The sequence below is a fragment of the Nycticebus coucang genome, chromosome 1, assembly GCF_027406575.1.
Source record: "Nycticebus coucang isolate mNycCou1 chromosome 1, mNycCou1.pri, whole genome shotgun sequence".
NCBI lineage: Eukaryota > Metazoa > Chordata > Mammalia > Primates > Lorisidae > Nycticebus > Nycticebus coucang.
The window spans coordinates 73,389,786-73,403,591 of record NC_069780.1 but is presented as its reverse complement, the minus strand read 5'-3'; the positions used below and the strand labels follow the sequence as shown (position 1 = coordinate 73,403,591).

Genomic DNA, 13,806 nt, shown 5'->3' with positions numbered 1-13,806 from the left:
TTTGCTCCTTCATCTCTTTTAAGTTTTTACTCAACTATTTCCTTATACTGAGGACTTTTTAGCCACTTACATTAAAATTAATACCCTATCTTCCTTTTTAAATCTATTCTCTTTCTCCATTTTACTTTTCTACTTATCTCACATACTATGTATGTATTTATTTATCTTCCTTTTTGTCTTGATCTTCTACTAGAATGTAAGTTTCCTGAGGGCAAGAATGGATGCTTGTTTTCTATTTCCTCAACACTTTATTAAATGATTAAATAAAGAGCATTTTTTTTTTATTGTTGGGGATTCATTGAGGGTACAAGAAACCAGGTTACACTGATTGCATTTGTTAGGCAAAGTCCCTCTTGCAATCCATGTCTTGCCCCCCAAAGGTGTGGCACACACCAAGGCCCCACCCCCGTCCCTCCTTCCCTCTCTCTGCTCAAATTAAGAGCATTTAAAGAAGAAAGATCTAATATCACTGAGTGACCAAATGGCTGAAAAGCTTATACCTCTATTGCCTTCTAGTATAAATTTAATCTAAAATAATGGTAGTCTCATGTTTTGGGCAAGTTGTAAGAAGCCTGATTTGACTTTCTCCCATTGTTGGTACGAGTCTCCAAGTAAGTTGTTTTAGAAGTTAGAATGTCAGTGAAACTCCTAGCCATATTTAAATTCAGAGAAGTGATCTCTAAATTTGCACAATCAAAAATAATATTAAGCTTTTCTGAGGGTACATTTGATTTTAGGTTCCTGAGCCTTTACACTTTGAGAGCTTCAAACCTTCCATATTTAAAGAAACACTTCAGAGTATGTGGTTTTGTATAATTTCTGATATTCAAATTTAAACATAAGACTATCAAAAAACACATTAAGTTTTATTATTAAATTTAAACTATCAACATTTTTTAATCTTAGGATGGTTTTTCCAACAAAAACTAGACCTAGTTAAAAATAAAATGGTAGCTAGACACAGCAATAGTTCTAACTCCCAAGAGATTGTAGTAGATCAAGAAGGCAGTTGTAGCATTTCTGGCAATGGATCAGATTTATTTTGATGGGATTTCTTAGAACATTACTTATTTAACCACTCCCGGCTTAAAATCAGCTTCAAAAACAGTAAACTTGATACCTCGTCTCCTTTCATCTTTGCACACTTTACTAACTGCATACACTTTGTATGCTAACAAAGTAACTCTTAAGATTATAATCTATAAGTATTTAAGAATAAAACAGCCAGAACATCTGATTTTATGGACCAGAATGCTGGATCAGGACAACATTCACACATACATGCACGCACACAAGATGTATCATGTAAAAATTCTCTTCGCAAACCTAAAATTTTTCTGCATCATTATTTCATGTTAAATTTAGAATACAGCGTACTCTTCCATTGAGCCAAACTCTTTGATGAACACGAATTCTTTTACATTTCAATACCTTACTAATAAGGACGAGACTGAAACCATCCTTTCCTCCTCCACCATGGGAACAGTCCTACAGTTACGGATGATTTCCACCCCCTATCCCTTAAGCAAGAGTCACTGTGCTGTGAGCCAAATGCTGGGGCTTCCAGAGTAAGCTCACATGAGAATAATTACTTAACGTGACTAGGAGAGAAGGCAATGAGCCTCCCAGACACAGGAAACGAACATTCAGAAGGGGAGGTAGAGCTGGACAGGGTTCTGAAGCCTTTCCAGACAGCAACTTCCTTATTACAAACAGCAAATTGGCTAATAAATTTATCACTCTGTCATTTAATATGTACATGTATTCTTAAATCAGCCAGTTAGCCTAATGACTTTTTGCAATGTGCCTATGTCTTAGCAATGCCAGAAAAATCAACCTATTTCCTATACATAGGGAATGAAATCTTTGGCGATACGAATGTTCATTTTGATATTCCAAATCACTTGTAGGGTTAATATTTCGATCGAAACCACGATTACAACTATGCTCAAAGAAAGAATATTGCACAGAAATCTTAGAAAGAGACTCTTTGATTCATTATGTGCACCAACGAAGAGAGGAAATTAAACAAAGCAATGTCTGAACCACACGACGGGACCTCTTTCTTAACCTCCAGAGACAAAGGGAAGGGGCAAAATCATCCTGCTGTTGTGTTCTGCCCTGTTTCTCATGTGCTTCTTTCAGATTTAGGGACTCTGAGGCAATGCTGGCTTTTAGGAAAAAAGTAGAAATGCAATAAATTCAATAAGTCTGCTTTTCGATCTGGAATTGCGTGGGAGAAGAGCATTCTAATGGAGGCAATTCCATTTTCTTTTTTTACTCATTCATCAACTATTTTTTTTGAGCTGCGCACAGGAGATACAATGATAAATGAGAACTAGGCAGTGTGCCTCAAGGAATTTGCAGACAGGCAAAGGAATGGGCAAATACAATAGAGTGTGTGTTCAATGCCATTATAGGGTTAATAGAGGGCGTCATGGGAGCTCATGGGAGAGGCACGAACCCAGTCTGGGTCATGGTTACTTGCCAGACAAAGAGATGCTTAAGCTGAGATCTAAAGAAAAAAGTGTAATAAACCAGAGGAGGCATGAGGGGAAAATGTTCCAGGTAGAAGGATCATCTTGATGGTCTCACATAGCCCCACTGAGCTGGAGTAGACAGAAGTCAATGAAAAACATGGAGTGACAGGCACCCGGAGAGGGGGCAGTGTCTGAGCTACCTCATAGGAAAACGACTAGCTGGGATACAATTCACCAACAAGGGGCAGAGAGCTTGGTCAAGAGACATTTTTTTCCTCTTAGAATTCAGAGAATGCAGTTCCTATAGCTCATGTTGTGATCATAGCACAATTACTGGCGTGCATGAGAAAGGTGTGTAATTATTGCTCTGATGACATAGTGAAAGGGGAATCACACCTTTATTACATATGGAATTTGGTGGGTAATCTGACTCACTTGGTGAATAGTACGTGCAGACCACAGCTAATGCCTTCTGCCTTGACTGTCAATGAAGAAGAATCCCTTTGAGTCAGCATCATGGCTTTAATTTGAAAATCTGGGAGAAATCTGATTAGAAGTTTATTGTACTGGTAAAGACCCTACAAGTCATTGCCGGACATCTTCTATGTTTGAGGGACAATCTGTAAGTTGTGGCAGTTTATTTTTGATACACAAATTGCCATGGTGATTTGTATGGCTGCCCCGATGGACTCCAGTTGCACAAGATATCAAAGGCTGTGTGAACATGGAGGTCACTGGCTCTGTGTGGATGTCTCTGGTTTCCACATTGTTCAGATCTTTGGCCAGAGCAACACATTTGGAGTCGACTCCTCATTGCAAAATAAGACTGATAATTTTATGCAGCTATTGTATTTGTTTACTTTTCCTTGTCCTCAATAAGAGGTGGTTGCTCAGAGTGAACAGATTAGTAATCAAGAATCAGAGTTCCTGGACTCTATCACTGTGGTTCTCCCAGGTCTGCTTTCTGCCACAAGCCAAATGGAGACACTATTCACCTCGAGTACTATCGGTGGCATCACTGCTTTTAGCTCCTGGCCACGCATGTCAGCAGTGTCTATGCTAAGCCACTGGACTCTGCTTCTTGCTTTTTGACATGACCATCACTCTAATCCTCTTATTTCTCTTATACGTGTATTTCCCCGCATTTCTGTTTCTGCTTAAGAGGTGAGTAGAGTGGTTCATGGGGACGTCTGTGGTACCCTTGGGTGAGCCCTCGCACAAACATCTCTTTTAGAGTTTCCACTCCACTCAAAATTATGACCTATCTCCCTATAGACAACACTTTATGGCATAAATATAATCTCATGAATCCTTAAAGGATACAATTATTAAATTCCATACTTCTATTTTGCCATTTGGTAAGTGGCTGTTATTTTTGGTCCCCAGATTGTTTTTACCATTCTAACAAACATAAATATTTTATACCCAGATTAGTTTATGTGGCCAAGTTTTACTCTTCTTGAAAATTTAAGGTATCAGATAATGTAATTTCTTAACAAACTGAATCCATCACCATTTTAGGTTATAAATTTTGGTATCTGAAAGAGTTGGCTGTTTCCCTGCCTCCTTTCTGTTTTTATCTGTTTTCTCTTGCAGTTAGTGATAGCATCTGTTTTTTTTAACAACTAAAAATTAGAGTTATCTTTTGATAAACTTGGCAGTAGCTTTTCTTCGACTACCATTTGCAAAGCCTTTGTGTGTTTGAAAACCAAAAAGAAAACTGGCATTCATTTGCTTTCTTTGGTTCCTTCTGTTTCACATGTTGCTTTCTCAGATTGCTGATTTTCTTTTTTCACCAGCTCTGTGTGTGTGTGTGTATAAACAAGGGCCAGAGGAGTTTCTCTTAATTTCTTTGGTTTATTACTTCTTGATGCAACATTTTTGACTGTAGAGTTAATTCATTTTTTTTTTTTTTTTTTAGTTTAGGATCTGTAAATGCTTCAATAGCAGAAATTTGGTGATTATATTCAGCCTCTCTGGGAACCTCTGTAAGTCGACCACTTAAGGGATTGTAACAAACTGGTCAATATATGGAGATGGTGAACACAAGGGTCTAGGCCTACTGCACTGATACGTACATATGGTGCATGTCCGGTCTATGAAAATTAGGTCAATGGGGGAGATGGTCAGCTTTAGAGGTTCTACTGTGTTTATGGCAAAAAATGTCCCTAAGGGTAGTGATGGCATTCTGACAAGAGCTGAACAAGCATGTTGGCAATTTGTAAGAAGCAGATAAAGTATGGCCAGAGTGTGGGATCTGTACATATCCTTGGGGAACCAGTGGGACAGGTGGGAGCTCCTGGGTGCTTTTGATGGAGGAGTGGTAGAAGTAGAAGCAAGATACAGAATAGGCTGAAGGGAAGAAGCTGTGAAATTATGGAGACCAATTAAGACATCTGGAAATTTAGGTGTGGAGTGACCCCCCCACCCCTACCCCATGCCCACTGACCATCCAGTCACCTAGCACCAGCTGCACAGGCAATGCCAGATCAGAAACAGCATAGCTGTCCCATACCTGGTGCAATGCTATTCAGTTGTGTTTGACATTACATTGACCTAAGAACAGGTTTCAGTATACTCTCTTTTCTTTTTTTTTCTTTCTTTTTTTTTGAGACAGAGTCTCAAGCTGTTCCCCTGGGTAGAGTGCTGTGGCGTCATAGCTCACAGCAACCTCAGACTCTTGGGCTTAAGGGATTCTCTTGCCTTAGCCTCCCAAGCAGCTGGGACAGCAGAAGCCTGCCACAGTGCCCAGCTATTTTTTTGTTGTACTTGTCGTTGTTTAGCAGGCCCGGACCAGGTTCAAACCTCCCAGCCCCAGGGTATGTGGCCAGTGCCACTAAGCTACAGGTGCTGCCAGCATACTCTCTTTCAAAGTGAGAGAAAGGGAACAAAATGTTAATAAGTAGAACACTTTATCATGCACTCTCATTTTTCCTGTAATATTATTATAGTCTAATCAGCCATTCTAGATTGTCCCCAGACACAGTCACACACTGTTTACTTCCATTTATACTGACATGACTCAATGCAATGTTCTCTGTCTAGAGACTTAGGACTCAGCATAAAAGCAAGTGATACAATCATTAAATACAACAATATGTGTAATCTGAAAAGTTATCTTTCTTTTCTTTTCTTCTCCTTCTCCCTTCCTCCCTTCCTCCTCCCTCTCTCTCTTTCTCTAGACAGAGCCTCACTCTGTTGCTTAGGCTAGAGTGCAGTGGTGTCAGGAATTCCTAAATTACAGGAATTTCAAACTCCTGGATTCAAGAAATCCTCCTGGCTCAGCCTCCTAGGTAGTAGAGACAGGGTTTTGCTCTTTTTTTTTTTTTTTGTTGTTGTTGTTGCAACAGCGTCTCACTCTGTTGCCCCAGGTAGGGTAGAGTAACATGGCATCATAGCTCACAGCAACCTCACACTCATGGGCTCAAGCAATCCTTTTACCTCAGCTTCCCAGGAAGCTGGGATTACAGGTGCCTGCCACAACGCCTGGCTAGTTTTTCTATTTTTTAGTAGAGATGGGGTCTCACTCTTGCTCAGGCTGGTCTCGAACTCCTGCGCTCCAGCAATCCACCTGTCTCAGCCTCCCAGAATGCCAGGATTACAGGCATGAGCCACAGTACCTGGCCTAGTGTCCTGCTCTTGCTCAGGCAGGTCTCGAACTCCTGAGCTCAAGCAATCCTCGGCCTCCCAGAGTGTTAGGGGTATAGTTGTGAATCACCAGGGCCAAAACTCATCTTTCTTTGAAGAGCTTAGAAGATACTCTCAATCATTCTTCTTTCAACCTAATTCCTCTAAATGTTGTAGAGATAAAGAAGGTTCATGTATCCCTTTAGCAGGTTCTCTAGGTCTCTGCATTAATTTCATAGATATTTGAACATCTCACTGGTGAAGTAAGATGACAGCTGCTACCTTGCCCTGCAGTATAGAGGTAGTGAACGTCACTTGATTAGAGGAATCCCTGGGTCAGATATGTGACGGAGTCCAGAGCAGCCAGATCTTACTGCAGGAGGCAGCTATGGAGGAAAGGAATGGGGGCTTGGAACTCATACTTTCTGGAAGGATTTCTCTTGACTGAGCAGAAGTCAGAAGAACAGCAATACCTTATAGCCTCCTGACCTAGAGAAGAGGATGAAAGAAAGATGTGGAGATAGCTCCTAAATATTGTGAAGCTTTTGAGCACCCTCCAGTGCTTTTTTCTCTTTTATTCAGGAAGAAGAATGAAATTACTAAAAAAAGTATTTTTTTAGCCTCAGAAATTTACTTTCTAAAATTAATATTGGTTAAGTGACTCATTACATGAGTTTCAGAAAAACAGGAATTACACAAATGTACTACTATGATGTAAAAATAGCACAATCAAATTGCCCACATTATTTGGAACTATGGTAAGGTATATGAAATACTGGATCCTCAGGAAGGGAGACCCATGTGGTCCAATAAAGACATGTTAATTTTTTATCCATTGCTCAATGAATGTAAAAAAATTTGGATTTTCATTACATTTGGAGATATTCCAGATGATCTGACTTAAAATGTTGCTATGGGACAGAAATGAAGCTTAGCCTGTGATTGGGAGTAGCACCTCAAAGAGACAAGGTCTCCATCCTAGCAGCCGTGGACATGAGTTTGCTAAGAAGCTGCCTTGCACATGGTCAAATCTATGTTTTGTGCTTCAGCATGAACAGCAGCAACAGGGAGTTATTAATTCAGAGAAGGTTAATTAATCTCTGAAGCAATGATGAGCTGGTTAATGAGTTCATAATAAGAACAGTCAATGTTTAATACTCCACACTGACAGCTGAAGAGTCAAATTTTGAGGAAGAGTCATGTCAACATTTTCAAATCTATCAGGAGAGAGTCAAGTATTGTGCACACATAGTATTTCATAAAGAGAAAATTAAGAACTTTTTAAAAGAAAAACTTAAAGTTCTATAGCATATGCTAAATGTTTTAAATGATTACACATGCTCAATTTTGCATCAAAGTTTTGGTTCTAAATCCCCATTTTGAGTTCCAAGAAAAAACACATGTATTTATGCTATCCTGTGGAAAGAGATGGTAATACTTTTTGATCATTTGTTGTTTGATTTTTCCAATGTTAAAAACAGTGTACTGGTGTAATTTGAAAGGTTTCTGTTGGTAGTGTTCAAATTTTTAATCATTATTTTCATCTTCCTTTTCTAGTAGTCTGATATAATTTCATCACACCTTAAGTACCTGTTGGCCACTGAGAGACTATCATCCTACTTAAATTGTATCATGTCTTCAATTGACAAAACTTGTCATTTAAAGTAATATTTCAGAATGTTACCTTCTAGAATAGTTTGTTTCTGAGTATAATACGCAGAGGCAAAAAATAAGGCTGAGGACAAGTGCTTTCCCTGGGTTTAGAACAGACACATTTCACAAAATCTGGCAGAGATCATTCAGTTTCATTTGAATTTTACTACATTTGAATTCTTGCAGCAATTTCTCTTCACAGCCTCTAGACCAAATATGGAATAATTAATTCCTGTCAGCTTTCATTTGTGTTGGTACTAAACAGTCTCTAAACTGGCAAGGTGATCACGATAATGTTTGGGGAATTATCTTGCTCTCCCACTGAGGCATTAACTTTGTCTTACCGGCCTTTAGACCCATTTTGCCTAGCTTGGGGTGAGCATACAGGGGCACTCAGTATAGGTAAAACGAAGACAAGAAGCAGACAGCTCCAAACCAAGGCCTATTGTAAATGGTTTTAGTCAGTCATACTGCCCAGCGAGGTTAGTGCTGGCTGCGATCACATGGCCTCTGTTATCTCTAAGTCACCAGATACTGAGAAAAGCCAGGATGCTCTTTGGCTTTAGCTGTCCATCCAGTCAAAGTAAAATAGGAACTTTTCATTTCAAGCCATACTGTGGATGTCTAGCTTCCGAATAGCATCACTTTAAAAAGGTAACTGAAACTGAAGATATGTTTATTCAAGTACTTTTTGGGCTCTGCCGGTCTCACCCTAGAAATCGAATCTCAGAAAAATCCAGTGATCTGGCCAAGCCTGCCCATCCAACCAGCAAGCTCTTTCAATCCTTGAAATACCATGATTTTGAGCTGTGATCCTGGAACAATTAAGTTAGAAAGTAACACATAACAAAAAAAATGTTAAAATCTTGAAACTCAGTAGTTTTAAGGCATTGAAATAGCTCTCGATAAAAACACAGGTAAAACTGCAAAGGTTAGGCGAGACTGCAGTAACTCTCAATGTGGAATTAGAGCAAGTGCTCAAACCTGCAAACACATCTGTGGTTATTTCCTACCTTAAATACATTGATAGGGAGATCAATGACCACATAGATAAGGTCTCCAAGAGCAAGGCTGGCTATCAGCGCGTTGGGGCCATTCCTCATACACTTGTTCTGGTAAATGATCCTGAGCAGAGTTGCATTCCCCACCATTCCCACGATGAAAATAGTACAAGATATCACAGTGTTAATGTATTTGAAAGCAGAAGTAATCTTAGTCTGCTGTGGGCAATAGTTGTGCATCGAGCCATTGCTGGGTAGGGCCAAATTAGTGGGTCGATGAGTGGTAACCAGGAAGCTGAGCTCTGTCCCCCGGAAAGTGGTGAAATCATCCACATCGTTGCTTACATTTGAGATGTATCTCTCAGGATTATCACTGATTACACATCCAGCCAGTACCAGCCAAAAGAATGCCCTGAGGCAAAAGGTTTCCATCTTGATGAAAATTTCAGGAAATGTCTCTTACTGTGTTGCTTTTACACCCTCACTTTTTTTTTATCCCACCTGAAAAAAGAAAAAAGAATTATTGTTATAAAATCCAACTGAAAAAGATCATAGTGGATGACGATTTACAGTTAAAATGCAGAATATAATTGGTAGTTAGATGAGATATATATAGTAAATACCAGAAAATACCAAAGCTCTGTTGGGCAAGATCTATCTCCTCTACCCCATCTTTATAAATAGCTACACTAGATTATAATATGAATGAGGAGACATCAGTTTTTCCTTCTAGTAAAACTGAGGATATATTAATTTTTTCCTTCCAGTTCTTTTTTTCCCTCTTCACCAAGGTTGATGAGAAAAACCTGAATTACAAAAATCTTTGATAGGTGAAATATAAAATTTTACTTATTAATGAAAGAGAGAAGGCATCATATACCCAGTTAGAGTTGCATAGTACCGAGGCATAAAATTACCAAATTCTGTAATTAAAAAACAGTCTTCCAAAACATATGCTGTTTTACACATGGTGAATAATGAACATAGGAATAAAGCCCAGCACGGGTCGCCATCTAATGTGTTATAGAACGTTCATTTAAAGTCAGAACTCTGGTGAACACCATCAATGCACTTCACAATCTTAGTTGCAATTAACAATAAAATAATAGATAAAAACAAAATATTTAAAAACCTTGATGATTAAAGAGTAAAATCTACATCTTCTAACAGGAGTTTTTGCTCTTTCATTTTTCATGAATTGACGTCACAAGACTTGCCAATCAGTGATGTCGAACGTGATGGACCTTCCCAGGCTAGTCATAGTATTTGCTTTTCCAAGGCACATGTGTCCCCAGACTATTTTATATAGCATCCTACATAGCTACGTTTATTATATGCCAATCACTGTGCTGAATACTTTATATTCATGATGCCCCCTAATCCATGCAGTGATGCCATGAAGTTGACAACAGCTCCATTTTGAAGATAGGAAAACAGAGGCTCAGTTAGATGAAACAACTTGTCAAAGCAACAGGTGGTGGTGGCAATTCTAAGGCAGAGTTGGACTTGAAGCCTGAGCTTTTAACCAGACTAGACCATTCTGTCTCTCATTCTTGCGCCTTATTTGTATCAGAAATGTTTTTTTTTTTTTTTTTACATTTCCTTAAATTATATTTATTTATTTAATTTTTTTTTTTCTTTTTTTTTTTTTTATTGTTGGGGATTCATTGAGGGTACAATAAGTCAGTTACACTGATTGCAATTGTTAGGTAAAGTCCCTCTTGCAATCATGTCTTGCCCCCATAAAGTGTGACACACACTAAGGCCCCACCCTCCTCCCTCCATCCCTCTTTCTGCTTCCCCCCCCATAAACTTAATTGTCATGAATGTTTTAAAGAAGTTTCTGGAGTCTAGATGGACTAATAGCCATGGGATGGTGGTTAGATAGTTTCAAAATTACCATCTGGGTTATTTATTTATTTATTTATTTTGTCACTTGCAGAGAGCAAGTGGTCTCTCTTATCCAGGAAGTCTAGGCTTTCCCTTTATCCTTAAGGAAAAGACACTGGAAAAACAAAGGGGAGTTGGGGTAATAGAAGAGTTAAAAGTAAATAAGAATAATACGCCCCATTTCGTTATTTTTTGTTTCATATGTTTCCTTTTCTGTGGGTTTTTATGAATCTTTAAATGAAGCCTGACCATAATCTCAGTTATGCAATGGTGTGAATGAGTCTATGACATATACATTCAAGTCATACTTTAATTTTTAAAAATTGTGTCTTTTGAGGGAATTTACTTAACAAATGCAATCAGTAATTCTTTGTACCCTCAATGAATCCCAAACAAACAAAAAATAATTGTGTCTTTTTTTCTGTTTATTCAAGGTTGGTATTAACCACTTTTAGGAATTTTGACAGTTGGCTTGGGAAAGCAGTAAAGTTTAGGTTTAGTCAATATGTGGACAGAATAAGATTTATTCATGTTGTATAGAAGGCAAAGGTAAATATGTATATATAGTGCAAGTATTGCATATTTTTGCCTTCTCCAGAAATATTTCCCAGGAATCTGAAATAATATCATTTATTATACAGTAACTTATTATATATGTATCTGTGGTCTGACTTTATAACTCTCAGTAGGCAGGAGATACATACCTGCTTTACTTAAGAGGAAACTACTTCATGAAGAAGTTCAGTGATTAGGTCAAGGTTTCATAACTAAGATGCGGGAGGCCACTTAAGTTTGCTTATAGGATTTGAGTCCTTCTAAGTGATAAAAATAACAAATTTTCAAAATTAGAGGCATACCATGTACTTGTCAGTTCTACCTGGGTTTAACAATAAAGAGTTTGCAGTTTTTCCTACTTCGAATTAGACCTGTGAAATGCCACCATCTCCATTCCAAAGTGGAGACCAGCACTCCAAGAACAAAGCATCCTGTCATCCTCTTTTTTGGATCACAGAGATTGGGTGCGGGGGGGTGGGGTGGGGGTGGGGGGAGAAACATTTTAGTATCTTGTGCTGTTTAGTGAAGAAAGCATTCTAGTTTCTCAGTTTTCAATAATAGTTTTCTTAAAAATGAGAGAGAGAGAGGAGGCCCTTTCCAGAAACAGAATGTCTCTTTGCCCATTAGAATCAGCTAGGAGGACATTTTGTGAACTGACCTGGCTATTACCGGTATTACACCACTCATCAAAGATCCCACTGGTGCTTTGAACATTAGTGTGCTGGTTTGCTCTGTCAGCTGAATACAGCAGAAGCCAAGAAGGCCAAGACAGTGGGTTCTTATCACGGTGTGAGCCAGCTACCATCGAAACCACCTTCCTTCCTCTTCCAGCAAGGACACTACCACAGAAATCACTTGTGATGCATCTCTTATCAGCTCTCCACACATACCAAGCTTTAAAGCTAAGGGATGTTTGGCAAAGGCAGGTGGATACCATATTATCTAATAATACTGGGTGAAAAATATAAAACCAAATAAAGAACTCTCTCAAGTGGATGTTCTTCCAAGAGTGGGTCTGCAGCTCAGTCCTGTGGATCTGAGTCATCATCAGCCATAGCTCTAGCAAAGCATCTCAGGTTCAGACCTGAAGGACACCACCTATCCATTCATTCAGCATTCTTCCTATTTGGGGTCTGGGAGCTTCCTGGGCTGCAAAAGCTATTATTAAGGAATAGGACTCTTTTATGCTTGCGCTTTAATCGTTTACTTTAACCTACAGGGCTTCTAGGATCAAAGTTCACCTGTAATTAGTAATTTGGAAATTCCAACCTTACCAAAATGGCATGAGTTTAAAGTGTTTAATTTACACAAAATGATTGCTAAGGTGTTTCCCAATTAGCTAACACGTGAACAACTACTAGCAGGGGAAAATCTAAACAAACTCTGAACTTTTTACAAGTTTTCTGTGGTTTTGCTCTCTGGGCAAGAAATTAGCAACTCTCCTTAGTGACAGCGCCTGACTTTAATATTCCTCCCACCCCCAACTCTATCAGGAGAAAGCCATTAGGATGGTGTAAACAGAGACTGATTATCTAGAAACAGCCCTTGCTTTCTGCACGTGAAAAGCAACAAGTGCCCTTGAAAGGAGAGCGCAGAACAAAACGCCGAGACCTCCACCGGCTGGTTTCCAAAACCAGCTGCGCTCAAGGGCTTCCAGAGCACACCAGTCCCTCACGCCAAGCGCCCTCGGCTGCCCTTGGCATCACCAGGGTGTGTGGGGGAAAAGACGCAAACGAGCAAGAAATGCTGCCTCGCCAACTCCTCAAGTAGGCTCTCGAGCAAGCGACAGGGACGTGATGTTCCTCAAAGTTCTTGCCTGCCTGGGGAGAAAGGCACTCTCCAAGAAAACGGCGGGGCTTCCTTTTGCTTAAAATGCGAAGCCCGCCCGGGACGGCGAAGTCCCCCAGCCCTACACGTTGCCCGAGCACACCCCGTCGCGCGCCCCCAGGCAGTGGGTGCCAGCCCCCGCAGCAGCGGGTCGCCCAGGCTGCAGGGGCCCCGGCCGGCCAGGACGCTCCTGGCTCCGGTCTCCTCCCGACCCTGGGACCCAGGAAGCGTCTCCCCCACCCCCACCCCAGACCTCGTCCCAGACAGCTAATACTCGCACCGACCGTGGGGCTGGGCAGACGCAGACAGCTGCCCGGTCCGCGCGGCGCCTGGGCCAGGGGAGCCGGAGCCGGCGAGGGCGGGTGGCGCGGCAGGCTGCGGGGGTCCCGGGCTCCGGCGCGGCGGCTGCCCCGGAGGCAGGGCTGCCTCGGCTTCGGAAACTTCCAGGCACGGCTTCTTTAGGGAGGTCTCGCCCAGCCCCTGGCCTCCGGCGACGACCGGGTAGGATGGATGGAGCCGCTCCACCGCCTCTCCACGGTCGCCAGACCAGAGGGATGACTGTACGCGCGCGCGCCAGGCTCGCAAGAAAAAGAAAACTCCAGAGGAACACGCCTCCCGCCTGTCCTCCCTTCTCCTCCCAAAGCTCCCAGACCTTCTACCCCACTCCAGGACCGCGAGAGCGTCCTAACCTTCCAGGTCTCCTGGGACGCTGCCACTATGGAGCACAGAGCTGCCGCCCCTTTACAGGCCCTGAAGGGCAGGAGGCTTTTAAC

General features: G+C 40.9%; 1 protein-coding gene across 1 annotated transcript in view; it reads right to left on the bottom strand.

Moving 5' to 3' along the window:
• The window catches only part of EDNRA (endothelin receptor type A), a 74,025-nt gene extending 60,428 nt beyond the window's left edge, over positions 1-13,597 (bottom strand). The window contains exons 1-2 of the mRNA XM_053582305.1: positions 13,318-13,597; positions 8,774-9,262 (exon numbers count right to left, since the gene is read on the bottom strand). Of these exons, the coding sequence (XP_053438280.1) occupies positions 8,774-9,193 (420 nt within the window). The 5' untranslated portion in view covers positions 9,194-9,262; positions 13,318-13,597. The remainder of the gene's footprint in view (positions 1-8,773; positions 9,263-13,317) is intronic.
• Positions 13,598-13,806: the final 209 nt, after the last annotated feature.